Source organism: Oncorhynchus tshawytscha, linkage group LG31 (genome assembly GCF_018296145.1).
Source record: "Oncorhynchus tshawytscha isolate Ot180627B linkage group LG31, Otsh_v2.0, whole genome shotgun sequence".
Taxonomy (NCBI): Eukaryota; Metazoa; Chordata; class Actinopteri; order Salmoniformes; family Salmonidae; genus Oncorhynchus; species Oncorhynchus tshawytscha.
Window position 1 is genome coordinate 30,879,963 of NC_056459.1, and position 27,306 is coordinate 30,907,268.

At 43.6% G+C, this 27,306-nt stretch overlaps 2 protein-coding genes across 6 annotated transcripts; both read left to right on the forward strand.

Moving 5' to 3' along the window:
• The first annotated feature begins 1,029 nt into the window (after positions 1-1,029).
• Positions 1,030-12,676, forward strand: LOC112229415 (U5 small nuclear ribonucleoprotein 40 kDa protein). Its single transcript, XM_024395238.2, has 10 exons — positions 1,030-1,281; positions 1,592-1,721; positions 1,944-2,037; positions 2,170-2,335; positions 3,358-3,480; positions 11,175-11,295; positions 11,590-11,672; positions 11,869-11,930; positions 12,132-12,235; positions 12,407-12,676. The coding sequence occupies exons 1-10, from the start codon at positions 1,168-1,170 to the stop codon at positions 12,454-12,456; spliced, it is 1,047 nt and encodes a 348-aa protein (XP_024251006.1). The 5' UTR covers positions 1,030-1,167; the 3' UTR covers positions 12,457-12,676.
• Positions 12,677-15,805: 3,129 nt separating this feature from the next.
• LOC112229417 (sodium/potassium-transporting ATPase subunit beta-1-interacting protein 1) lies at positions 15,806-26,731 on the forward strand. 5 transcript variants are annotated; one of them, XM_042310380.1, is made up of 9 exons: positions 15,808-16,217; positions 16,425-16,478; positions 16,570-16,842; positions 17,815-17,952; positions 19,622-19,702; positions 22,200-22,397; positions 24,405-24,465; positions 24,708-24,789; positions 25,604-26,731. In XM_042310380.1, exons 3-9 carry the CDS (start codon positions 16,789-16,791, stop codon positions 25,611-25,613), a joined length of 624 nt encoding a protein of 207 aa, XP_042166314.1. In that variant the 5' UTR covers positions 15,808-16,217; positions 16,425-16,478; positions 16,570-16,788; the 3' UTR covers positions 25,614-26,731. The 5 variants fall into 5 exon arrangements, with proteins under 5 accessions (XP_042166319.1, XP_042166317.1, XP_042166314.1 ...); XM_042310383.1 differs by having other exon boundaries at positions 15,807-16,217; positions 16,425-16,842; positions 24,708-24,793; XM_042310381.1 differs by lacking the exon at positions 16,425-16,478 and having other exon boundaries at positions 16,504-16,842.
• The last annotated feature ends 575 nt before the right edge of the window (positions 26,732-27,306 follow it).

The following is a 27,306-nucleotide window of genomic DNA, read 5'->3' on the forward strand; positions in this document are numbered from 1 at the left end:
TGAAGTGTTAGGTTTGCAGGGTTAGGGTATGAAGTGTTAGGGTATGAAGAGTTAGGGTATGGAGGGTTAGGGTATGAAGTGTTAGGGTATGTAGCTAGACTAACTATACTGAACAAAAATATAAACGCATCATGCAACAATTTCAAAGATTGTGCAGAGTTAGAGTTCATATAACCAAATCAGTCAATTGAAATAAATAAATTTGGACCTAATCTATGGATTTCACATGGCAGAGGCGCAGGGCACAGGCCCACCCACTTGGGAGCCAGGCCCAGCCAATCAGTATGAGTTTCTCTACAAATTACAGACAGGTGAAGAAGCCAGATGGGCTGCGGTTGTGAGGCCGGTTGGACGTACTACCAAATTCTCTAAAATGACGTTGGCTTATGGTAGAGAAATTAACATTTAATTCCCTGGCAATAGCTCTGGTGGGCATTCCTGAGGTCAGCATGCCAATTGCACACTCCCTCAAAACATGAGACACCTGTGGCATTGTGTTGTGTGACAAAACTGCACATTTTAGACTGGCCTTTTATTGTCCCCAGCACAAGGTGCACCTGTGTATTGATCATGCTGTTTAATAAGCTTCTTAATATGCCACACCTGTCAGTCAGTTGGATGGATTATTTTGTCAAAAGTGAAATGCTCACTAACAGGGATGTAAACAAATGGATGCACAACATTTGAGAGAAATAAGCTTTTTGTGCTTTATGGAACATTTCTGGGATCTTTTATTTCAACTCATGAAACATACGACCAAGACTTCACATTCTGCGTTTATATTTTTGTTCAGCCTATGGCTAGTTTGCCAGCATTGGCGTTGCTATCTGTCCCTACTTTACATAAGGGTCAATAGATATATACTTATACATTTTAAACCGCATCTTACACACATTATTGTACATTCTAACGATCTACCTTCTGCAGCGATAATTTATTTTTGTAGTCTGTTTCAGATGTTTTCTTCCGGTTCAAGGGCCATGCTCTACAACCGTGATAACCAATCATTGTTCACAGCGGAGCGGCTAACCAATTAATCGCCCTGCGAACAGGAAGTACTTCAGGTTTCGTACTTGTGGAGAAAGCGGCTCGTCGAGAGAAACGTTCATTCACTTAGGACGACTTAGTTATATTCTACTAAATCGTTTTTTATTCATTTGCTTAGTCATGATTGAGCCAAAGAAGAGACCGGCGGACATGGCGGTGGTTCCTGCCGGTGGAGTCAAGAGGCCCAGGGCCGAGCTGATCGCTGCGGCACAGTCGCAACAACTCGTGGCCATGGTTAGAAAAGGGGGTACATCAAAATACAAGGGAAACGCTATCTAGTTGTTAGCTAGTTATGTTTTCAGTCTTTCGACCAATGGCAAATTCTCTCAAATGCAGCCACAATTAGCTGTGACTGATATGTTGACTGTTTGCTAGCTAAAGGATGGCTATCCAATGTAAATACGGCTAGCAGGAAGCTAATTTAGTTACTGCTGACAAGGATACCGGATAGCATGGACCAGATTGCTAGTGATCCATGCACATACAGTAACGTCTGTCTGTAAGTCTGTAATATGACAACATGATGTTCTCCTCCCTTCTCCAGGGCCCTCCCCGCAGCTCCAGCCTGCAGGCTCCCATCATGTTGATGTGCGGCCATGAGGGAGAGGTCTACTGCTGCAAGTTCCATCCTAACGGGGCCACACTGGCCTCCTCTGGCTATGACAGGCTCATCTGTAAGTTAAACACGGACTTTATATATACAGTACCAGTCAAAAGTTTGGACACACCTACTTCTACATTGTAGAATAATAGTTAAGACATTAAAATGATTAAATAACATATGGAAATTCTTCAAAGTAGCCACACTTTGCCTCTGACAGCTTTGCACACTCTTGGAATTCTCTCAACCTGCTTCATGAGGTAGTCACCTGGAATGCCTCTCTCTCTCTCTACAGTGATGTGGAATGTGTACGGGGACTGTGATAACTTTGCCACCCTGAAGGGACACAGTGGTGCTGTGATGGAGCTTCACTACAACACAGACGGCAGGTAGGATACTCACACTCACACACACACACACACTTGCTCAGGTCAGGGAAAAACGTGATGTTGTTGTTATAGTTGTTGACAACACGTTGGGAGAATATGACGTGTGTTTTCTGGCCCTATCCCTGTGTGCAGCCTGCTGTTCAGTGCCAGCACAGACAAGACTGTGGGAGTGTGGGACAGTGAGACGGGTGAGAGGATCAAGCGTCTGAAAGGCCACACCTCCTTCGTTAACTCCTGCTACCCTGCTCGCCGCGGGCCTCAGCTCGTCTGTACCGGCAGCGACGACGGAACCGTCAAGGTAACCGTGGCGACCAATGTTCTTCAACCCTGGTCCCAGACAGCTACCTGGGTGTGCAGGCTTTAGTTCCAGCTTGGTACTAACACACCTGTTTACCTGATCTTTTCATTGAAAGCTGCTTTATCGAGGAACAGTAAAGAATTGACCTACTGTGATATTATCTCATCTAGCGATCTGAAGGTGAATGCACTAACTGTGGATAAGAGCGTCTGGATAAGAGCGTCTGCTAAGTAACTGACATGTAATGTAAATGTGTTAATGTTGGGTTGGAACTAAAGCCTACCACGCAGAACCTGGGGAGTGTTGGTTGACTGCTGTTCTAGTTGTGGGACGTCAGTCAGATGTGTGTGTGTTGTAGCTGTGGGACGTCAGTCAGGTGTGTGTGTTGTAGCTGTGGGACGTCAGTCAGGTGTGTGTGTGTTGTAGCTGTGGGACGTCAGGTGTGTGTGTGTTGTAGCTGTGGGACGTCAGGTGTGTGTGTGTTGTAGCTGTGGGACGTCAGGTGTGTGTGTGTTGTAGCTGTGGGGCGTCAGGTGTGTGTGTGTTGTAGCTGTGGGACGTCAGGTGTGTGTGTGTTGTAGCTGTGGGGCGTCAGTCAGTCAGGTGTGTGTTGTAGCTGTGGGACGTCAGTCAGGTGTGTGTGCTGTGTGTGTGTGTGTGTGTTGTAGCTGTGGGACGTCAGGTGTGTGTGTGTTGTAGCTGTGGGACGTCAGGTGTGTGTGTGTTGTAGCTGTGGGACGTCAGTCAGTCAGGTGTGTGTTGTAGTTGTGGGACGTCAGTCAGTCAGGTGTGTGTGTGTGTGTGTTATAGCTGTGGGACGTCAGTCAGGTGTGTGTGTGTGTGTGTTATAGCTGTGGGACGTCAGTCAGGTGTGTGTGTGTGTGTGTGTGTGTTGTAGCTGTGGGGCGTCAGTCAGGTGTGTGTGTGTGTGTGTGTGTTATAGCTGTGGGGCGTCAGTCAGGTGTGTGTGTGTGTGTGTGTATAGCTGTGGGACATCAGTCAGGTGTGTGTGTGTGTTATAGCTGTGGGACATCCGTAAGAAGGGGGCAGTCCATACGTTCCAGAACACCTACCAGGTATTGGCCGTCACATTCAACGACACCAGCGACCAGATCCTGTCTGGAGGCATCGACAACGACATCAAGGTATGTGTGTGTGTGTGCGCGCGCGCGTGTGGCATGGCTACTGTTGTCACATGCCGTAACATCATAGCACCTCATTTAACCTCTATAACTATCAATGTCTCTTTGTGACTGTGTCACCCAGAGCGACTGTTTTGCATTTCGGATTCGTCACATTGAAAGATCCAATCTAGCTAGTCCAGATGAGTGAGGAATGAATCACAGAATGGCCTGCTCCATCAGAACTCAATCCAAACTAATAAAAAGGCCATTTCATAATTCTACTGGGATTATTGATCAGGTGGTGGCTGTGTAGTGGAGACATAGTGAGCAACACAGTACAGCGCTCCCGAGTGGCGCAGAGGTCTGAGGCATTGCATCTCAGTGCTAGAGGCGTCACTACAGACCCTGGTTCGATTCTGATCGGCTGTTTCACAACCGTCCGTGATTAGGAGTCCCATAGGGACTGACCGTTAGAGGATCTGGAGGGAGGGAGATGAAACCGACCGTTAGAGGATCTGGAGGGAGGGAGATGAAACCGACCGTCCGAGGATCTGGAGGGAGGGAGACTGGATGATCAAAATGACCTGAAATAGGTTAATGAAGTGAAATGAACAGGGAGATGGACGTCAGACTCACCCAACATCTCTTTTTGGTGCTTGAGGGAGGGATGGGTCTGACGGCATGCAAGCAGTCAGGGGCTCCTGGTTGGCTGGTGTGTGTGGGCCTGAAGCAGGGCATCTGTCTCCTGCTGACAGGTTCTCTGAGGCATGCTGGGTAGCTGAGCAGAAGATATTCACAATCAAAGATGTGATGACATTAGCCTGTCATATATCAATCATAACACATTCTTCCAACCACATACATTCAAAGTAAATGGTAATGAGAAAGGTGGGGGAAAATGACTCGTCATTTACATATATACTGAATCATCAGATAAAATCACATTTTATTTGTCACATTCGCCAAGTACAACAGGTGTAGTAGACCTTACTGTGAAATGCTTATTAACAAGCCCTTAACCAACAATGCAGTTTTAAGAAAAATAAGAGTTAAGAAGAAAAATATTTACTAAATTAACTAAAGTAAAAAATAAAAGAGCAACAATAAAATAACAAGTCGATGTGCGGGGGTATAGGTTGAGGTAACATGTACATGTAGGTAGGGGTAAAGTGGTTATGCATAGATAATAAACAGTGAGTAGCAGCAGTGTACAAAACAAATGGAGGGGGTGTCAATGTAAATAGTCCTGGTAGCCATCTGATTAGCTGTTCAGCAGTCTTATGGCTTGGGGTTAGAAGCAGTTCAGAAACCTTTTGGACCTAGACTTGGCGCTCTGGTACCGTTTACTGTTTGGTAGCAGAGAGGACAGTCTAGGACTAGGGTGGCTGGAGTTTTTGGCAATTTTTAGGGCGTTCCTCTGACTAGCACTAACCTCTGTAGCGCCTTGCGGTCGGATGCCAAGCAGTTGCCATACCAGGCGGTGATGCAACCAGTCGATGGTGCAGATGTATAACTTTTTGAGGATCTGAGGACCCTTGCCAAATCTTTTCAGTCTCCTGAGGGGGAATAGGTGTTGTCGTGCCCTCTTCGGGACTGTCTTGGTGTGTTTGGATCATGATAGTTTGTTGGTGATGTGGACACCAAGGAACTTGAAGCTCTCAACCTGCTCCACAACAGTCCTGTCAATGAAAATGGGGGTGTGCTCGGCACTCCTTTTCCTGTAGTCCACAATCATCTCCTTTGTCTTGATCACGTTGCGGGAGAGGTTGTTGTCCTGGCACCACATTTCCAGCCTACCACTGTTGTTTTGTTGGCAAACTTAATGATGGTGCCTGGCCATGAAGTCATGGGTGAACATGGAGTACAGGAGGGGACTAAGCATGTACCCCTGAGGGGCCCCGTGTTGAGGATCAGTTTAGCAGATGATGTTGCCTACCCTCACCAGCTTGGAGCGGCCCGTCAGGAAGTCCAGGATCCAGTTGCAAGGGGAGGATCCAGACCCTGTGATCGACCATGACCCTGACTCAATATGACCCTGTGATCGACCATGACCCTGACTTGATATGACCCTGTGATCGACCATGACCCTGACTCGATATGACCCTGTGATCGACCATGACCCTGACTCGATATGACCCTGTGATCGACCATGACCCTGACTCGATATGACCCTGTGATCGACCATGACTCTGACTCGATATGACCCTGTGATCGACCATGACCCTGACTCGATATGACCCTGTGATCGACCATGACCCTGACTCGATATGACCCTGTGATCGACCATGACCCTGACTCGATATGACCCTGTGATTGACCCTGACTAAACATGACCCTGTGATCACCATGACCCTGACTCGATATGACCCTGTGATCGACCATGACCCTGAAAATATGACCCTGGTTAATGACCCTGATGATTCACCCTTATAAATGACCCTGACTTATTTCACCCTGTGATTTGACTTTTATGACCCTGTGATCGACCCTGACTCAATATGACCCTGTGATCGCGCTGACTCGCTGACCCTGTGATCGACCCTGACTTATGACCCTGTGATCGGCTGACTCGATATGACCCTGTGATCGACCCTGACTCGATATGACCCTGTGATCGACCCTGACTCGATATGACCCTGTGATCGACGCTGACTCGATATGACCCTGTGATCGACCCTGACTGGATATGACCCTGTGATCGACCCTGACTCTCTGGACCTGAAGTTGACAGAATCCTCAAACTCAATAATAAGGCTAAACAGTCAGGACATCTGGCAAAAAAAAACTTGCCATATTTTGAAAAAATGTCTTCCAGGTTAATGCAAATGTTCTTATAAATGTTCTCTTATTTTATTTTGTATTTTTTTAATCCTGGATCCAAATTCAGCCGCTTGCTGTTGATGAGTTTTGAAGGGTTTCGATGCTCTCTCAACTTCTTACCATTCAATATCTTGGCTCGTTCCGCAGCGTCCTGTTCAGCAGCTAGCAGTGTCCTGTTCAGCAGCTAGCAGTGTCCTGTTCAGCAGCTAGCAGTGTCCTGTTCAGCAGCTAGCAGTGTCCTGTTCAGCAGCTAGCAGTGTCCTGTTCAGCAGCTAGCAGTGTCCTGTTCAGCAGCTAGCAGTGTCCTGTTCAGCAGCTAGCAGTGTCCTGTTCAGCAGCTAGCAGTGTCCTGTTCAGCAGCTAGCAGTGTCCTGTTCAGCAGCTAGCAGTGTCCTGTTCACCAGCGTCCTGTTCCGCAGCGTCCTGTTCCGCAGCTAGCAGTGTCCTGTTCAGCAGCTAGCAGTGTCCTGTTCAGCAGCTAGCAGTGTCCTGTTCAGCAGCTAGCAGTGTCCTGTTCAGCAGCTAGCAGTGTCCTGTTCAGCAGCTAGCAGTGTCCTGTTCACCAGCGTCCTGTTCCGCAGTGTCCTGTTCAGCAGCTAGCAGTGTCCTGTTCAGCAGCTAGCAGTGTCCTGTTCAGCAGCTAGCAGTGTCCTGTTCAGCAGCTAGCAGTGTCCTGTTCAGCAGCTAGCAGTGTCCTGTTCAGCAGCTAGCAGTGTCCTGTTCAGCAGCTAGCAGTGTCCTGTTCAGCAGCTAGCAGTGTCCTGTTCAGCAGCTAGCAGTGTCCTGTTCAGCAGCTAGCAGTGTCCTGTTCAGCAGCTAGCAGTGTCCTGTTCACCAGCGTCCTGTTCCGCAGCGTCCAGTTCCGCAGCTAGCAGTGTCCTGTTCAGCAGTGTCTTGTTCAGCAGTGTCCTGTTCAGCAGTGTCCTGTTCCGCAGCGTCCTGTTCCGCAGCGTCCTGTTCAGCAGCGTCCTGTTCCGCAGCGTCCTGTTCAGCAGCGTCCTGTTCAGCAGCGTCCTGTTCAGCAGCGTCCTGTTCAGCAGCGTCCTGTTTAGCAGCGTCCTGTTCAGCAGCGTCCTGTTCAGCAGCGTCCTGTTCAGCAGCGTCCTGTTCCGCAGCGTCCTGTTCCGCAGCGTCCTGTTCAGCAGCGTCCTGTTCAGCAGCGTCCTGTTCAGCAGCGTCCTGTTCAGCAGCGTCCTGTTTAGCAGCGTCCTGTTCAGCAGCGTCCTGTTCCGCAGCGTCCTGTTTAGCAGCGTCCTGTTCCGCAGCGTCCTGTTTAGCAGCGTCCTGTTCCGCAGCGTCCTGTTCCGCGACGTCCTGTTTAGTGACCATAACTATACCCTTTTTGTATCACCGTCTTGGAGGACAGAATATCTCCGAACACACAAAACATGTCCTCAAGATTCCCAACGATAATATTTCCAATGCCGCATTTCCTCAGTGAAGGATCTCGTTGATTCCACGTGATTCGCGTTGGTCTTCCGTTGATTCTTTCCCTTTTCGTATTGTCCAAGGCAGACTCTGTTGATGGTAAAAGTTTGTAGGTATGAACCCAATTATAGTTGTCTTCTGCTCCCTGCAGAACTTAATTGAGTGGATTCACCCTCGTGGTCTTAATTTCTTGAAGATCATATGCTCGTTGGTGTGCATGTGTAAATCACCCACAAGGAGGTGATGCCCTCAGATCCATGTCTGAACACAAGGGTTAACAAATTTGACTTGCTGATATCTTCTCGGTAGAGTAGTTTTGATGGAAGGTATCTATCAGAACAGTCTCAATTCGATGAGGCATGGACTCTACAATGTTTTAAGTGTTCCACAGGGATGCTGGTCCATGTTGACTCCAGTGCTTCCCACAGTTGTCAAGTTGACTGGATGTCCTTCGGTTGGTGGATCATTCTTAATACACACGGAAAACTGTTGAGCTTGAAAAACCCAGCAGCGTTGCACTTCTTGACACAAACCAGTGCGCCTGGCACCTTCTACCATACCCTGTTCAAAGGAACTTCATATTTTTGTCTAGCCCATTCACCCTCAGAATGGCACACATTGCCAGTTGTCTCGAGGCTTAAAACATCCTTCTTTAACCTGTCTCCTGCCCTTCATCTACACTGATTTGAAGTGGATTTGACAAGTGACATCAATAAGGGACCATAGCTTTCACCTGGATTCACCTGGTCAGTCTGTCATGGAAAGAGCAGATGTTCCTAATGTTTTGTATATCAAAAAAAACAACAAAAAAATATATATATAAAATATATATATATATATATATATATATATATATATTGTTAGAAATATGTGCTACATTCTTTATTTTATCATTCTGCTTGCTTCAGCGATGTTCGAGTGCTGACATCACTTTTCGAAACCATTCCTACTTAATAAACGGCAAAGCTTTTTGTCCTCTCATCCACTTCAGAGAGGATGGAGTGTTCAGGTATTTCCACGCTGCCACGGTTCCACACGGTGCACTCTGTCTTCGTTTGATATCAGCCTTTGTTTTTAATTTGATTAACGGTTTGTTAGTTTTGATCGGGACACCCTGTTCGCTGTTTTATTCCCCTATTCTTTCTTCTCATTGTAATTCGTTGCAGTTGAGTTTCACGAGGCCCGGTTGGCACATACAGAACATATGAGTGTCAGTGATGTATCAGTCCTACCAGGATCTCTGAGAAGGTCTACAATCGAGTCTAGTAGTGCCGAGGGGGTTTAGTGATGGTAGTGACGGCCCATTACTGCTTATCATTTATTAACCATCATTTATTCACATGACTTTAATTAAATATTTCAGTCGTTTATTGCGTTTGTTTTATTTGATGACTTTATTATTTCATTCCAAGTCATCTCATCTCTATAGAGCTGCTGTCTGACAACGTCACTATTTGAGTAGTTCTTCAAACTAAATAAGGCATACTATTATAAACTGCTAAATACCAACTATCAATCACTTAGATCAGTGGTTCCTAAACTGGGGGGGGGGGGTGTGTGACATTACTAAACTGGGTTGTAATAGTAGAATGTACAAGGTGACATTACTAAATGTAATTTTGATTTGGCTTTAACTGCCTGTGATGGGCAGGACTTGCAGGAGGTATGTTTTTTTTATTTTTATGAATTTGATCAAGTTATGTAGCCTATTGATTCATCAAGAATTAATAAATGCAACTAACATTTTTCTCTAATATAACCACCTAGCCATTTTATGAAGTTGGCTTTAGTTAGCCTGCTAGATAGATTCCCAACCTCATAACTAGCTACCAAGCCATTTCAGGCTATCAATCAAGTTAGAGTAGCTTGTCTAAGAATCTTAGCTAACCCTAGACTTTAGAAAAATACTTAAACGTCTTTAATTCTTGGGTTGTGGGGTTATATACGAGTTGTAGTAAACCCGGGTATTAAAGTTCGTAAAGAATGAATGTGCATTATTTTATTAAATGACAATTGAACAGGTTAAGACGAATACTTAGATAACTAGATAACCTTTGGAGAAAAATATATGTTTTTGACATAATTAGGCATAATAATTATGTCAGGGGAAAGCTGTTTTCAGGAGTTTAAAGTTGGCTCACCACCTCTTCATCCTCAAATAATGGGTGCATGACGCCCCTACTCACTCAAACACACACACTTTGTTTTTTAATGCATATTTCATCCCCATTCTAATCTTTGTGGTATTGCACTGATTCCCGATCTCCCTCTCTCCCCCCCTCCCCAATCCAGCCATCAATCTACACCAGTCAAAAACACCTACTCATTCAAGGGTTTTTATTTTTTACTATTTTCTACATTGTAGAATAATAGTGAAGACATCAAAACTATGAAATAACACATATGGAATCATGTAGTAACCAAAAAGTGTTAAAAAAATGTAAATATATTTTATATTTGAGATTCTTCAAATAGCCACCCTTTGTCTTGATGACAGCTTTGCACACTCTTGGCATTCTCTCAACCAGCTTCATGAGGTAGTCACCTGGAATGCATTTCAATTAACAGGTGTGCCAAAAGTTCATTTGTGGAATTTCTTTCCTAAATGCATTTGAGCCAATCAGCTGTATTGCGACATGGTAGGGGTGTTATTCAGAAGATAGCACTATTTGGTAAAATACCAAATCCATATTGTGACAAGAACAGCTCAAATAAGCAAAGAGAAACGACAGTTCATCATTACTTTAAGACATAAAGGTCAGTCAATATGGAACATTTCAAGAACTTTGAAAGTTTCTTCAAGTGCAGTCGCAAAAACCATCAAGCGCTATGATGAAACTGGCTCTCATGAAGACCGCCACAGGAAAGGAAGACTCGGCGTTATCTCTACTGCTGAGGATAAGTTTGTTAGAGTTACCAGCCTCAAATTGTAGTCCAAATAAATGTTTCAGAGTTCAAGTAACAGACACATCTCAACATCAACTGTCCAGAGGAGACTGTGTGAATCAGGCCTTCCTGGTCAAATTTATTCAAAGAAACCTCTACTAAAGGATAGGGGGTTTGGGTCATTTTGGGTACCGCACCTCTTTTTTTATTTTATACACCAATAAATAATGAATCATCTCAAATATAAAATTTATTTAGATTTGTTTTAACACTTGTTTGGTTACTGCATGATTCCATGTGTTATTTCATAGTTTTGATGTCTTCACTATTGTTCTACAATGTAGAAAATAGTAAAAATAAAGAAAAACCCTTGAATGAGTTGTTGTCCAAACTTTTGACTGGTTGTGTATATCTGTGTGCCTGGGAGCTCTTGTGTGTTACTCCCTTTCACATTATGTTACATCCCATACGTACATTCAGAAAGATGCGTGAGAGAGAGACCAGATCTTACCAGGAGGCTGCTACCTGTGTCGCGTCGTCAGACAGTGCATAACTCACTTCCTGTCTCTCTGTGAGTGCAGGTGTGGGACCTGAGGCAGAATAAGATGATCTATGGTATGCATGGTCATGGAGATTCTCTGACTGGCCTCTGTCTGAGCTCAGAGGGATCCTACCTCCTCTCCAACTCCATGGACAACACAGGTCAGTGTGTTTGGTTACAATACTTGAGTGTCGTCCTATGTGGCTCAGTTGCAACGCCAAGGGTCGTGGGTTCTATTCCTACTGAGGCCACTCATGACTAGGTCGCTTTGGATTAAAAAAAAATCGCCGCAGCCAGCCCAAGCCCCCGACCTCCAGGCCACCAAGAGCCCCTCAACCATCTGAGACCCCCCCACCCCAACTATACAAGTAGAATATATTATATTGTTATATTATGTACTAATGTGTGTGTGTGTGTGTGTGTGTGTGTGTGTGTGTGTGTGTGTTGTCCCGTAGTACGTATTTGGGACGTCCGTCCGTTCGCTCCCAAGGAGAGGTGTGTGAAGATATTCCAGGGGAACATTCACAACTTTGAGAAGGTAAATTAAGACTTTTGATCAGTGTGAGAGATTCAAGAGTTTTTGTTGTTGTTTTTGATTTTGGAGCCGAAGAGACTTTCATTGCCAGTGTGTTTTAATATTCGTGCTCCTGTCATGTGTGTCAGTCTAGTGGCCTGCTATAGCCTGGTTATAGCATATTAATTAACTTGTTTATAATACAATGCTGTGTCCACAGAACCTTCTGAGGTGTTCCTGGTCTGCTGACGGCAGCAAGATTGCTGCAGGCTCAGCTGACAGGTGAGCGCACACACACACACAGCAATACAAACCCCCCCCCCTCCCCCCTCAAAATTCACCAAACACCTCTTGTATGATCCTTTTATAAGCTGTTTGTGTGTGTGGGACACCACCTCTCGTAGGATCCTGTACAAGCTGTTTGTGTGTGTGGGACACCACCTCTCGTAGGATCCTGTACAAGCTGTTTGTGTGTGTGTCCAGGTTTGTGTATGTGTGGGACACCACCTCTCGTAGGATCCTGTACAAGCTGCCAGGCCACGCTGGGTCCGTCAACGAGGTTGCCTTCCATCCCGAGGAGCCCATTGGTGAGAGGACTCTGTTTATATCCGTGTATCTGGCGAATCACACGCTCTCCCTGTCTCTCTATAGCTTTTTTCCATTGTGGGTTTAATCTTTGTCTAGTCTTTTTAAAATTTTACTTGGTCTGTCCTCTCTCTCGTTCTCTAATAGTGACTATTTTATTTTTCCCCCAACAGTCCTCTCTGGCGCAAGTGACAAGAGACTCTACATGGGAGAGATTCAGTAGGACTGTCGTGTGTGAGTGTGTGGTGAATGTTCTGCCCCGGAGCCTTGTGTGAATGGATCCAGCCCCCAACTGTGTGAATGAAATGTACTTTTTTATATGCTTCTGTTTCATTTAGTAACATCCTCAGAGACTGTCATTTACTTTAGAGTGTCCAGTCACAACAACCAACACCTGTGTTTTTTTTATTTCTCTTAATAAACTACATCTACGTGGGGAAAAATATTGTTCTAAGTTATTTGGATTTTTACGAATGATCTTTGAAAGACAGGGTTCTGAAAAAAGGGACATTTCTTTTTCTGCTGAGTTTATAATGACACTATGAAATTATAATGCACAAATAAAATCCTATTTGTAGAACCTTTTTAAGTGCCAAATAAAGTAACAGGGTTGACAATTTCTTCTGAAATCAGCCGTAAATCCCCTTGTGACAGCGGGAATGGAAGATGGCAAGCTCTACACAAAACAATTGTATTGTTAAATAATTTCTAGCTTGTCTATTTATGGGTAAAAGGGTTGATTGCCTTATGCTAAACCCACTCAGTTTTCCACAACATAAGACCAGAAGATGTGCCTGGCTACCCAAACTCATTGCTCCACCATGCCCACAAAAGCTTCTTCCCTGCAAACAAATCAAAGTTTATTTGTCACATTTAGTTTATTCGCTGAATACAACAGGTGTAGTAGACCTTACAGTGAAATGCTGAATACAACAGGTGTAGTACACCTTACAGTGAAATGCTGAATACAACAGGTGTAGTAGAGCTCACAGTGAAATGCTGAATACAACAGGTGTAGTAGACCTTACAGTGAAATGCTGAATACAATAGGTGTTGTAGACCTTACAGTGAAATGCTGAATACAACAGGTGTAGTAGACCTTACAGTGAAATGCTGAATACAATAGGTGTAGTAGAGCTCACAGTGAAATGCTGAATACAACAGGTGTAGTAGAGCTCACAGTGAAATGCTGAATACAACAGGTGTAGTAGACCTTACAGTGAAATGCTGAATACAACAGGTGTAGTAGACCTTACAGTGAAATGCTGAATACAATAGGTGTAGTAGACCTTACAGTGAAATGCTGAATGCAACAGGTGTAGTAGACCTTACAGTGAAATGCTGAATACAACAGGTGTAGTAGACCTTACAGTGAAATGCTGAATACAACAGGTGTAGTAGACCTTACAGTGAAATGAATACAACAGAATACAAAATGCTGAGGTGTAGTAGACCTTACAGTGAAATGCTGAATACAATAGGTGTAGTAGACCTTACAGTGAAATGCTGAATACAACAGGTGTAGTAGACCTTACAGTGAAATGCTGAATACAACAGGTGTAGATAGACCTTACAGTGAAATGCTGAATACAATAGGTGTAGTAGACCTTACAGTGAAATGCTGAATACAACAGGTGTAGTAGACCTTACAGTGAAATGCTGAATACAACAGGTGTAGTAGACCTTACAGTGAAATGCTGAATACAATAGGTGAAGTAGAGCTCACAGTGAAATGCTGAATACAACAGGTGTAGTAGACCTTACAGTGAAATGCTGAATACAACAGGTGTAGTAGACCTTACAGTGAAATGCTGAATACAATAGGTGTAGTAGACCTTACAGTGAAATGCTGAATACAATAGGTGTAGTAGACCTTACAGTGAAATGCTGAATACAACAGGTGTAGTAGACCTTACAGTGAAATGCTGAATACAACAGGTGTAGTAGACCTTACAGTGAAATGCTGAATACAACAGGTGTAGTAGACCTTACAGTGAAATGCTGAATACAACAGGTGTAGTAGACCTTGAAATACAACAGGTGTAGTAGACAGTGAAATGCTGAATACAACAGGTGTAGTAGACCTTACAGTGAAATGCTGAATACAATAGGTGCAGTAGACCTTACAGTGAAATGCTGAATACAATAGGTGTAGTAGACCTTACAGTGAAATGCTTACTTACAAGCCCTTAATAACCAATAGTGCCATGGTGAACAATTAGATAAGGAAATAAAACAACAACAGTAGCCATTGATGTGGTGTACTCCAATGAGTTGAGATTTGAGTCTTCCCCAAGGATTTCAACAACACATTGTAAGCATTCTGATTGGTCCAGAGCCAGAACTCCATGGGTAAAGCAATCCAATGGCTGATGACTTTGTTTTGTACAACACCCCTCATTTTGATGTCACCACAAACGACTTGAATGATTTCAGGGGCTGAAGTATGTAGCGACCAAAGAGCGGCGGAAGAATTCCGTTTGAGTCGTCGAGCATCCAGAAAATAGCCAAAGAGTAAAACCAGCTCGCCTGCTTTTACACTATAATTTGACTATTAGATGTTCAATGTTATTTAAAAAATGTATATTTCAAAAGGAATAACTGGATTAAAACAGGAGTTCAGTTCACGTAACAGAGTTGACCTTAAAATGAGGGACATACTTCAATGAATCGCTAATCACATTAAAATAAATCTTCAGAAATTACGTTGTCAAAGCAACAACATAACTAGGGGCTTTACAATGATGGTGAAAACTTGGATAAATGTTGAAGTTAAGTGGGATAGAATCTTCTTAAGTCACACAGGTGTAACGGATGTGAAATGGCTAGATTAGTTAGTGGTGGTGCGCGCTAAATAGCGTTTCAATCGGTGACGTCACTTGCTCTGAGACCTTGAAGTAGTAGTTCCCCTTGCTCTGCAAGGGCCGCCGCTTTTGTGGAGCGATGGGTAACGATGCTTCGAAGGTGACTGTTGTTGATGTGTGCAGAGGGTCCCTGGTTCGCGCGAGGGGACGGTCTAAAGTTATACTGTTACACAGGGACATGTCAAAAATGCTTGAATTTTAAAATTCTCCATGTGGTCTATATTAAAGGACACTTCATTTCATATAACAGGCTTTTAAAAAACATATTGCTGTCTACAATTTCTACTTAATATATCAAAGGGATGCACACAAAATGTACTCTTTGTGGAAAGACCATAAAGCTGAATGTGTGTTTTGTAATACCTGTCTTTACTCTGAATGTATTAGTACTTTGTATCCTTTAAAAAAAACGGACACTCTTATTAAACACAGCCATACAACTAAGTATTTAAATAGCTATACGGTTTTTGAGAGTTTTTAAAATGTGCAATTTGGATTTAACAATGTAAGTAATACATTCTTTAGATTGGTTGATGCAAATACCATTATAGAGCATGGACCTAGATATTGTATTTGCTGTAACCTTTTTCTGTCTAGTATTATTCACAAACTTTTATTAGATTCGCTGCGAGCCCTGTTTCTTTTGTCTATCTGCTGAACCCCCTCGCGCTCCTCCATTCTCCATGCGGTCGCGCGCACGCGGTCGGTAGGATTCCGGGGGCCGTGTTAGAACTACTTTGAAATTACATTCTTCCTTCCTCCTACGCTCTTCTCCTTGAGGTTATAATTGATTTGACAAAGTTTGAAAAGTAAAATCAATCTAGTGGGATCACCTACTCTCACATATCTAATCATGTAAGATCAGTGATCGCCACAAGGAAGGAAAGAAGGATTTTGATAGTTCAATTTCGAACACGGCCCAATTCCTCTGAAACGAGGGGGATTTGCGCTGCCGCGTGCTCGCGCCCGCCCCAGCAGGCACCACCGATTGTTGACAAAGACGCCGCGAGACGGAGAAGAGAGCCCGAGCCTTGGTTTTAAGCCACCGGAGGACTACGGTTGAAGACACCGTCCGTTTACCGAGAACGAGGAAGGAGCGCGAACGTCTTGAAAATCAACCGTGAGTCACAATGAACCGCTTTGTGTGTGTCAATTTCGTTTAATCAGCCCGGGCAGCTAGCTAGCTACCTCCATCGGGTCATTTCATTCCTCTTCCCCCCTCCCTCCCCGTGTGATCCGTTATCATATGCTGCTCATTTCTACCATTTAACCCGCGAGACTTGCCGGGTTATAATAGCTTTCCGTCTTTCTTTGTGTCTTGTCTCAGTCTCCCCCTCCTTTCGCCATCAACCTGAAGGTGTGGCCGGATCGAGGCGATTCGGTAATAGTGCCTTTGCTTTAAACAGTTTTCGGACTGGCGCGTGAAGAAGAGATCCCCCCGGCTAACCACATGCACCTTTACATACCGACAGAATGATCACAGTGGGCCGGGATGGGTTGGTGTCGGTGTAATTAACGTCAGTCTCAAGGAGTCTTCCATACCTAAGAAGAACCAGGAGGACGGGGTCCAGGCGAGGTCCGGCCGGGCATGGTGTGATCTGAATCGGGCAGCCAGTCTGGGTCTGACCGGTGACCACCCGTCCTTTCCCCGGAGCCTGCGTGGCCCCAAGCCACGTCCAGAGCCCTCCAAGATGGGGAAATGTGACGGGAGAGTTACACTGGTGGCGATATGTTCACTGCAGCTGGTGAGTGTTTGTTGCAGTGAGGTGTGAATGGGAAAAGGTGTGTGATGCCTATCCACAGTAACCACTTTGTCCCTGTTCCCATCCCTCTCCCACTCACTGAATCTAAGAGAGAGTGAGAAAGATGTTCTGACTGAAACGTTTGAACTATTAACAGTGTGTCACATTATTGGCAACCACAGGACAAGTGTGTGTGTGTGGTGATCACTGTATTCTGGGAGACCATGCTTTTAAAGTAACATCAGGAAAAGAAGAGCTCTCTTCCTCTCATCTACATCCTGTTCTTCCTCTCATCTACATCCTGTTCTTCCTCTCATCTACATCCTGTTCTTCCTCTCATCTACATCCTACTATTCTTCCCCTCATCTACATCCTGCTCTTCACCTCATCTACATCCTACTATTCTTCCCCTCATCTACATCCTACTATTCTTCCCCCCATCTACATCCTGCTCTTCCCCTCATCTACATCCTGTTCTTCCCCTCATCTACATCCTGCACTTCACCTCATCTACATCCTGTTCTTCCCCTCATCTACATCCTGCTATTCTGCTTTTCCTGCTCTCACTCTTGTCATCCTGCTACTCTTTGTCTCTTTGGTCAAAACTTTTATTTCTGTGTCTTATTTTTATTAATGTGTGTGTGTGGTAGTATGCTGTAGTTGGCGTGTGTTTATTTGATTGTGATATATTGTGTGACAGTGGGTACTTTGGAATACAGCTTATTTTCAGTAGTTTGGGGAGTTTGTGTGTCTGTGTGTGTTGGGGGGGGGGTTAGTCCCTCGGCTGGTGCTCCTTGCAGTTTCCATGGAAACAACTGCAGCATACTGTGTGTGTGAGGGAGAGAGAGAGAGAGACAGTTGTTTCTTTGTGTGTCCCTGTGCATATCCCAGAGAGGGATTGTTTTAAATTGCAATAATGTAATACCATAATGATCCCCTAGATGTATCTTGTGATTTATGTGTGTGTGTGTATAGATGGCAGCGTTCCAGAGACAGGTGTTTGACTTCCTGGGCTACCAGTGGGCTCCTATCCTGGCCAACTTCCTCCATATCATGGTCGTCATACTGGGGATCTTTGGAACAGTGCAGTTCAGATCCCGCTACCTCATACTGGTGAGACGCATATATATATATATATATATATATTACATACACACACACGGCGATACTGATTATTGGTGGACCCCAAAAAAAGCCGATACTGATTAATTGGCCGACTTTTTTATATATATATATTTATATATATATTTATATGAAATAATGACAATTGCAACAATACTGAAGGAACAATGTTCAATTTGGTTTAAATAATGCAAAAACACAGTGTTGGAAAAGAAAGTAAAAGTGCAATATGTGCCATGTAAGAAAGCTAACGTTTAAGTTCCTTGCTCAGAACATGAGAACATATGAAAGCTGGTGGTTCCTTTTAACATGAGACTTCAATATTCCCAGTTAAGAAGTTTTAGGTTGTAGTTATTATAGGACTATTTCTCTCTATACTGTTTGTATTTTATGTACCTTTGTCTATTGGATGTTCTTATAGGCACTTTAGTATTGCCAGCCTAATCTCGGGAGTTGATAGGCCTGAAGTCATAAACAGCGCTGTGCATCCCAGCATTGCTAAGAGCTGCTGTTTGAATGAATGCTTACGAGCCTGCTGCTGCCTACCACCGCTCAGACTGCTCTATTAAATATCAATTCATAGACTTAATTATAATATAATAAACACACAGAAATATGAGCTTTTTGTCATTAATATGGTCGAATCCGGAAACTATCATTTCGGAAATAAGACATTATTCGTTCAGTGAAATACGGAACCGTTCCGTATGTTATCTAACGGGTGGCATCCATAAGTCTAAATATTCCTGTTACATTGCACAACCTTCAATGTTATGTCATAATTATGTAAAATTATGGCAAATTAATTAGGGTCTTTGTTAGGGAGAAATGGTCTTCACACAGTTCGCAACGAGCCAGGTGGCTCAAACTGCTGCATATAGCCTGACACAATTTCCCTAGTTAATATTGCCTGCTAACATTAATTTCTTTTAACTACATTTTTTTATTTGATTTATTTTACCTTTATTTAACTAGGCAAGTCAGTTAAGAACAAATTCTTATTGTCAATGACGGCCTACCGGGGAACAGTGGGTTAACTGCCTTGTTCAGGGGCAGAATGACCGTTTTTTTAAAACCTTCTCAGCTCTAGGATTCGATCTTGCAATCTTCCGGTTACTGACCCAACACTCTAACCATTAGGCTACCTGCCGCCCCTACATATGCAGGTTTAAAAATATATACTTGTGTATTGATTTTAAGAAAGGCATTGATGTTTATGGTTAGGTACATTACTGCAACGATTGTGCTTTTTTTCGCGAATGTTAAATCATCAAGTTGAAGTAGGCTGTGATTGGACGATAAATTAACAGGCACCACATTGATTTTATGCAACGCAGGACAAGCTAGTTAACCTAGTAATATCATCAACCAGTTAACTAGTAACTAGTGTGTAGTTAACTAGTGATTATGTGAAGATTGATAGTTTTTTTTATAAGATACGTTTAATCCTAGCTAGCAACTTACCTTTGGCTCCTTGGTAGTCAGCCTGCCACACAGTCTCCTCGTGGATTGCAATGTAATCGGCCATAATCGGCGTCCAAAAAGGCATATTACCGATTATTACCTGAAATCGGTCCTAATTAATCGGCCATGCTGATTTTAATCGGTCAACTTCTAATACACACACCCCCTAACCCCTCTTTGTCTCTGTGTATATCAGTACGCGGTGTGGTTGGTGCTGTGGGTGGGATGGAACTCCTTCATCATCTGTTTCTACCTTGAGGTGGGACACTTGTCTCAGGTAAGAGATGTGTGTGTGTGTGTTTTATAACGTGTGTTTATCATGTATTTGTGTTTTATAACGTGTTTATCATGTATTTGTGTTTTATAACGTGTTCATCATGTATTTGTGTTTTATAACGTGTTTATCATGTATTTGTGTTTTATAACGTGTGTTCATCATGTATTTGTGTTTTATAACGTGTTTATCATGTATTTGTGTTTTATAACGTGTGTTCATCATGTATTTGTGTTTTATAACGTGTTTATCATGTATTTGTGTTTTATAACGTGTGTTCATCATGTATTTGTGTTTTATAACGTGTGTTCATCATGTATTTGTGTTTTATAACGTGTGTTCATCATGTATTTGTGTTTTATAACGTGTGTTCATCATGTATTTGTGTTTTATAACGTGTTTATCATGTATTTGTGTTTTATAACGTGTGTTCATCATGTATTTGTGTTTTATAACGTGTTTATCATGTATTTGTGTTTTATAACGTGTGTTCATCATGTATTTGTGTTTTATAACGTGTGTTCATCATGTATTTGTGTTTTATAACGTGTGTTCATCATGTATTTGTGTTTTATAACGTGTGTTCATCATGTATTTGTGTTTTATAACGTGTTTATCATGTATTTGTGTTTTATAACGTGTGTTCATGTATTTGTGTTTTATAACGTGTTCATCATGTATTTGTGTTTTATAACGTGTGTTCATCATGTATTTGTGTTTTATAACGTGTGTTCATCATGTATTTGTGTTTTATAACGTGTTCATCATGTATTTGTGTTTTATAACGTGTTTATCATGTATTTGTGTTTTATAACGTGTGTTCATCATGTATTTGTGTTTTATAACGTGTGTTCATCATGTATTTGTGTTTTATAACGTGTTTATCATGTATTTGTGTTTTATAACGTGTTCATCATGTATTTGTGTTTTATAACGTGTTTATCATGTATTTGTGTTTTATAACGTGTGTTTATCATGTATTTGTGTTTTATAACGTGTGTTCATCATGTATTTGTGTTTTATAACGTGTTCATCATGTATTTGTGTTTTATAACGTGTGTTCATCATGTATTTGTGTTTTATAACGTGTGTTCATCATGTATTTGTGTTTTATAACGTGTGTTCATCATGTATTTGTGTTTTATAACGTGTTTATCATGTATTTGTGTTTTATAACGTGTGTTCATCATGTATTTGTGTTTTATAACGTGTGTTCATCATGTATTTGTGTTTTATAACGTGTTTATCATGTATTTGTGTTTTATAACGTGTTCATCATGTATTTGTGTTTTATAACGTGTTTATCATGTATTTGTGTTTTATAACGTGTTTATCATGTATTTGTGTTTTATAACGTGTGTTCATCATGTATTTGTGTTTTATAACGTGTTTATCATGTATTTGTGTTTATAACTTGTTTGTAATTGTCACATGTGCTGTTTACAGCAGGCACCTTACAGTTAGATGTTTACTGTTTACTTACAAGCCCTTAACCATTAACCAACAATGCAGTTTTAAGAAGAAGAAAAGGTGTTCAAATAGTTACTAAGAGGGGGGGGGGATGTAATAATAATACAAAAATAATTAAGGAGCAACAAAAAAAGTGACAGTAGCGAGGCTATACAGGGGGTACTGGGTAGCCATTTGATTAGCTGTACAGGAGTCTTATGGCTTGGGGGTAGAAGCTCTTCAAGAAGCCTTTTGGACCTAGACTTGGCGCTCCGGTACCGTTTGCTGTAAGGTAGCAGAGAGAACAGTCTCTATAATTAGGGTGGCTGGAGTCTTTGGCAATTTTTAGAGCGTTCCTCTGACTTGCACTAACAAATGTAGTGCCTTGCGGTCGGAGGCCGAGCAGTTGCCATACCAGGCGGTGATGAACCCGTCAGGATGTTCTCGACGGTGCAGCTATAGAACTTTTTGAGGATCTGAAAAGCCATGCAAATTGTTTTCAGTCTCCTGAGGGGGAAAAGGCATTGCCGTGCCCTCTTCACGACTGTCCTGGTGTGTTTGGACCATGTTCATTTGTTGGTGATGTGGACACCAAGGAACTTGACACTCAACCACAGCCCCGTCGATGAGAATGGGGGTGCGCTCGGTCCTCCTTTTCCTGTAGTCCACAATAATCTCCATGGTCTTGGTTACGTTGAGGGAGAGGTTGTTATTCTGGCACCACCCTGCCAGGTCTCTGACCTCCCTATAGGCTGTCTCATCGTTGTCGGTGATCAGACCTACCACTGTTGTCGTCAGGAAACTTAATGATGGTTTTGGAGTGGTGCTTGCACAGTCGTCCGGGAACAACTGATGCACTCGTGCATGCTTCAGTGTTGCTTGCCTTCGAAGCGAGCATAGAAGTTATTTAGCTCGTCTGGTAGGCTTGTGTCACTGGGCAGCTCGCGGCTGGGCTTCCCTTTTTGTAGTGTGATTTACAACATGTTAATAATGTGTGTTTATATATTGATGTGTTCATAACAGGTTTTTTGTCATTTGTGTGTGTGTGTAGGACAGGGACATCCTGATGACGTTCAACACGTCGCTGCATCGGTCCTGGTGGATGGAGCACGGCCCTGGTTGCCTAGTAACGCCGGTGTTGGACTCCCGCATCGCCCCCGACGACCACCATGTCATCACCGTCTCTGGCTGTCTCCTTGACTATCAGTACATTGAGGTGCTGAGTGCCGCGCTACAGGTTCTACTGGCTGTAAGCAACACCCCAGGGTTTCCCTTCGGAAAATGTGGCGCCGGCCGATTGGCCAGCAACGTTTTAATTTACAGGAGATTTTGAGAAATTTACCGATATCCATATGGCGTCCACCCCACAATGCTCAGAATGACAGAAAATTACATTTCGATTATGGTCATTTATCTTAACAAAACAATGGCGTGCGTCCTTCTTAACGAATTCCGATGCGCACGTTGAAGTTGTTAGAATACCTGTCCACGTATACTCTTCCTCAGCCAACAAGACGAGCAACGAACTGCGCGAGAAAGAAATGGCCTATTTCCAAACAGAGGACCGGTCCCTGGTTGTTCTTTGCCTAGTGTGCCTCGGTTCAAACTCTATGTTGTGAGTGGCTACCTGGTTGATCCTGCCAGTAGCATATGCTTGTCTCAAAGATGAAGCCATGCAAGTCTAAGTACACACGGCCGGGAACAGTGAAACTGCGAATGGCTCATTAAATCTGACAGTTGTGGGACGATAGATCCCAAATTCATACATCCAGTACATCAAAAAAAAAGCATTGAGGCTGATGCAACAGATCAGTTTGGCTTCAAATTTTAATAAACTTATTCCTTCACATTATAGCTGCGTAGCAATGCACACGAGGCAATAGGCTACGCCCGAATGTTAAAAGCACAATGCACACGAGGCAGTAGGCTACGCCCGAATGTTAAAAGCACAATGCACACGAGGCAGTAGGCTACGCCCGAATGTTAAAAGCACAATGCACACGAGGCAGTAGGCTACGCCCGAATGTTAAAAGCACGATGCACACGGGGCAGTAGGCTACGCCCGAATGTTAAAAGCACAATGCACACGAGGCAGTAGGCTACGCCCGAATGTTAAAAGCACAATGCACACGAGGCAGTAGGCTACGCCCGAATGTTAAAAGCACAATGCACACGAGGCAGTAGGCTACGCCCGAATGTTAAAAGCACAATGCACACGAGGCAGTAGGCTACGCCCGAATGTTAAAAGCACAATGCACACGAGGCAGTAGGCTACGCCCGAATGTTAAAAGCACGATGCACACGAGGCAGTAGGCTACGCCCGAATGTTAAAAGCACAATGCACACGAGGCAATAGGCTACGCCCGAATGTTAAAAGCACAATGCACACGAGGCAGTAGGCTACGCCCGAATGTTAAAAGCACAATGCACACGAGGCAGTAGGCTACGCCCGAATGTTAAAAGCACAATGCACATGCGAGTGGGTTTCATGTGACGGAGAATAAAATATCTGTTGTTGTAAAGTTAAACAACTAGCATTGGGTTGCTAATATGACTAGGATTGTGCCTTTGGCTACCGGACAGTGAAAGAAAGTTGATTTGATAACCAATAGAACGTAAGAGAAATAGGCTACTTGTTTCAACGACACATGGAGGTCTTTCTAAAATAACTGCCTCTACGTTTAAAGGAAAGGATTTGGGCTACTTTGAAACAAGGTAAAACATTCAGGTTTCACACAATGAAAGGTATGTTTTCAATCTGCATACTGCCTCCAGCTCACATTGCAAAGCGTTGTGTCATACGCTGAAGCCTGCCTACCATTGCCTAAGCACTTGAATGGCGAATCGGAACCACGCTTAAATTACCAGTTGAGAAATAAAAAATAGTATTTTTTTTTTTTAATCATAGCCATCAAAAACTTTTTCATGCGATTGCATTTAGAATTGTTGTTGTGGAATTATTATTATTAAACCTAAAGACCGATTTTAATTGATTTATTAAGAATGACCGGGCAAATGTATGTATGTCCATCACCTCGTATTTCTATTAATGAACAGGTTAAAAAGCATTACTTTGTAATGGGATTTTAAAAAATTCTCCTGGCTGTCCGGTGCCAATTTTATTCATCAGCTTTTCAGATCTTTTTTTTTTTATTGGCCTGAAGTTGGCTATTATTGACTAACGGAAACCCTGACACACACGTACACACACACACACAACATGATACTAACCTTAACCTCTTTGTCTCTCCCTTAGCTCTTTGGCTTTGTATATGCCTGCTATGTGAGCAAAGTCTTCCAGGATGACGAGGATAGCTGTGAGTGTTGCGTCTGTCTGAGTGATCCATTTATCTCTTTGTTCTGTCTGGGTGTTCCGTCTGTCTGTCCCGTCTAGGTGTTCCGCCTGTCTGTCTGGGTGTTCCGCCTGTCTGTCTGGGTGTTCCGCCTGTCTGTCTCTCTGTCCCGTCTGGGTGTTCCGTCTGTCTGCCCCGTCTGTCTGTTCTGTCTGGGTGTTCTGTCTGGGTGTTCCGTCTGCCTCTGATCTCTTTCTCTCTCTCAGTTGATTTCATTGGTGGCTTTGAATCCTATGGTTACCAGCCTCCTCAGAAGACCTCACATCTCCAACTGCAGCCCCTCTACACGTAGGTAACCTCTAACGTTTCAACCTTAACCTCACGGTGACCCCTTGTCCTAGTCCTTCCATTCCGCAACGGTTCAGAACAGCTAGTGCACATATGACATTTTGCAACGTTTTTGTTCTAATTGGTCTTCAGCAAAGGTTTTTTCGGCTGTTCGTGCACACAAGCCAAAGTTTACGCCCCTTTTTCGTGATTGGCCAACAGTAGGGATTCTTCGTGTTTGTTGTCATTCAACAAATGACATTGTTTTCATGCACATTTTTACCTTGACAAATACTGCACCAAACATCTTAGTTAGATGTAAAATTGCGCAACTAAGATCTCCTTGACAAAAACGTAAAAATGTATGACAGATTTATGTTAGATTAATTCAGACTATTTTGAGGAAGTGTGTACTGGCTACGGTGTCTCAAGATGGACAAACGTTTTTCAAGCAAAGGTCTTTTAAGGGAGTATGCGAGCACTCGTTTAGCCGAGTTCGGCGGAAGGCTTTAACAAAATATATATTATTTATTGTGTGACCTACTTTCTAATTGAACTGTATGATATGTCTGTCGGTCTCTCATCTCTGTCTCTCTCATCTGTCTCTCTCTCATCTGTATCTCTCACATCTCTGTCTCTCTCTCATCTCTGTCTCTCTCACGTCTCTCTCATCTGTCTCTCTCTCATCACTGTCTCTCTCTCTCATCACTGTCTCTCTCTCATCACTGTCTCTCTCTCATCTCTGTCTCTCTCTCATCTCTGTCTCTCTCTCATCTCTGTCTCTCTCTCATCTCTGTCTCTCTCTCATCTGTCTCTCTCTGTCTCTCTCTCTCAGGGCCGGGTAGGGGAAGGAGGCGCCCCCATCAGACCACACCTCAGCGGTGAAGCTGTCGCCTTGGGAACAGAGCACTCACTCTGCGTGTCACAGTACAACTGAAAGATGGACTCACCTGTGTGTGTATGTGAGACCGTGTATGTGTATGGTAATCGAGGGTAAACTGACTGATACCCCTGAGGTGAATGTACAGAGGACAGGGTGGAACCAGCCATTCTATGGGAGGTGGGGAGGGGGGGACACTGGGCGTGGTCACTTGTTAATGGACACGGAGGATATTGAGAGGACACTCTGCACCTGCTGGCTCTTTGCACTCCTAGGACCCTGTGTGTGTAGTTCTAAAGGACTAGCTGAATGACCTCTGAACTATTGTGGGAGGGGCCTCAAGTCACATGGGGCACGGCTCTTCCATGTTGTCATTTTAGAATGTGAGGTCATAATAGAACAGTCGTACCCCCAAACCCTAATCTTGTCCCTAATTTTGTTGTGACAGGGTGACCCTGTGTACTCACAATCACAGCAAAAAAGCAGAAGTGGGTTTGTTGTGATTGTGTGCGCACTGCACCAATTTTAAGGATTGGGCTTTAGTGTCTCTGGGGAAAGATGTGGGGATTCTGTGCATGTAAATATCCGGTTGATTGGTTGTTTTGTTTTTGAGGGTGGGGAGGGGGTTGCGTAGCCACGCCCCATTTACATTTCTCCTCACTTTTCACGACCAAGAATCGTCCTTGATGACTTTAGAAATGCTTCCTCCCTCACACCTTACTACCCTTTCTTCTGTTATTCTCCCCCTCTACACTTCATCCACTCCTCCCTTTCTTCTGTTATTCTCCCCCTCTACACTTCATCCACTCCTCCCTCCCTTCTGTTATTCTCCCCCTCTCCACTTCATCCTTTCCTCCCTCCCTTCTGTTATTCTCCCCTCTCCACTTCATCCACTCCTCCCTTTCTTCTGTTATTCTCCCCCTCTCCACTTCATCCACTCCTCCCTTTCTTCTGTTATTCTCCCCCTCTACACTTCATCCACTCCTCCCTTCTGTTATTCTCCCCCTCTACACTTCATCCACTCCTCCCTTTCTTCTGTTATTCTCCCCCTCTACACTTCATCCACTCCTCCCTTTCTTCTGTTATTCTCCCCCTCTACACTTCATCCACTCCTCCCTTCTGTTATTCTCCCCCTCTCCACTTCATCCACTCCTCCCTTCTGTTATTCTCCCCCTCTCCACTTCATCCACTCCTCCCTTTCTTCTGTTATTCTCCCCCTCTACACTTCATCCACTCCTCCCTTCTGTTATTCTCCCCCTCCACTTCATCCACTCCTCCCTTTCTTCTGTTATTCTCCCCCTCTCCACTTCATCCACTCCTCCCTTCTGTTATTCTCCCCCTCTCCACTTCATCCACTCCTCCCTTTCTTCTGTTATTCTCCCCTCTCCACTTCATCCACTCCTCCCTTCTGTTATTCTCCCCCTCTCCACTTCATCCACTCCTCCCTTCTGTTATTCTCCCCTCTCCACTTCATCCACTCCTCCCTTTCTTCTGTTATTCTCCCCCTCTCCACTTCATCCACTCCTCCCTTCTGTTATTCTCCCCCTCTACACTTCATCCACTCCTCCCTTTCTTCTGTTATTCTCCCCCTCTACACTTCATCCACTCCTCCCTTTCTTCTGTTATTCTCCCCCTCTACACTTCATCCACTCCTCCCT

What these genes read in the sequence shown, in the direction of transcription:
- LOC112229415 (XM_024395238.2), top strand. Translation starts at nt 1,168, where the DNA reads ATGATTGAGCCAAAGAAGAGACCGGCGGACATGGCGGTGGTTCCTGCC. An exon ending in TGGCTATGACAGGCTCATCT is followed by an intron (nt 1,722 to 1,943) that starts GTAAGTTAAACA and finishes CTCTCTCTACAG; the next exon opens with TGATGTGGAATGTGTACGGG. An exon ending in GCGACGACGGAACCGTCAAG is followed by an intron (nt 2,336 to 3,357) that starts GTAACCGTGGCG and finishes TGTGTGTTATAG; the next exon opens with CTGTGGGACATCCGTAAGAA.
- LOC112229417 (XM_042310380.1), top strand. Translation starts at nt 16,789, where the DNA reads ATGGGGAAATGTGACGGGAGAGTTACACTGGTGGCGATATGTTCACTG. An exon ending in GATCCCGCTACCTCATACTG is followed by an intron (nt 17,953 to 19,621) that starts GTGAGACGCATA and finishes TGTGTATATCAG; the next exon opens with TACGCGGTGTGGTTGGTGCT. An exon ending in AGGTGGGACACTTGTCTCAG is followed by an intron (nt 19,703 to 22,199) that starts GTAAGAGATGTG and finishes GTGTGTGTGTAG; the next exon opens with GACAGGGACATCCTGATGAC.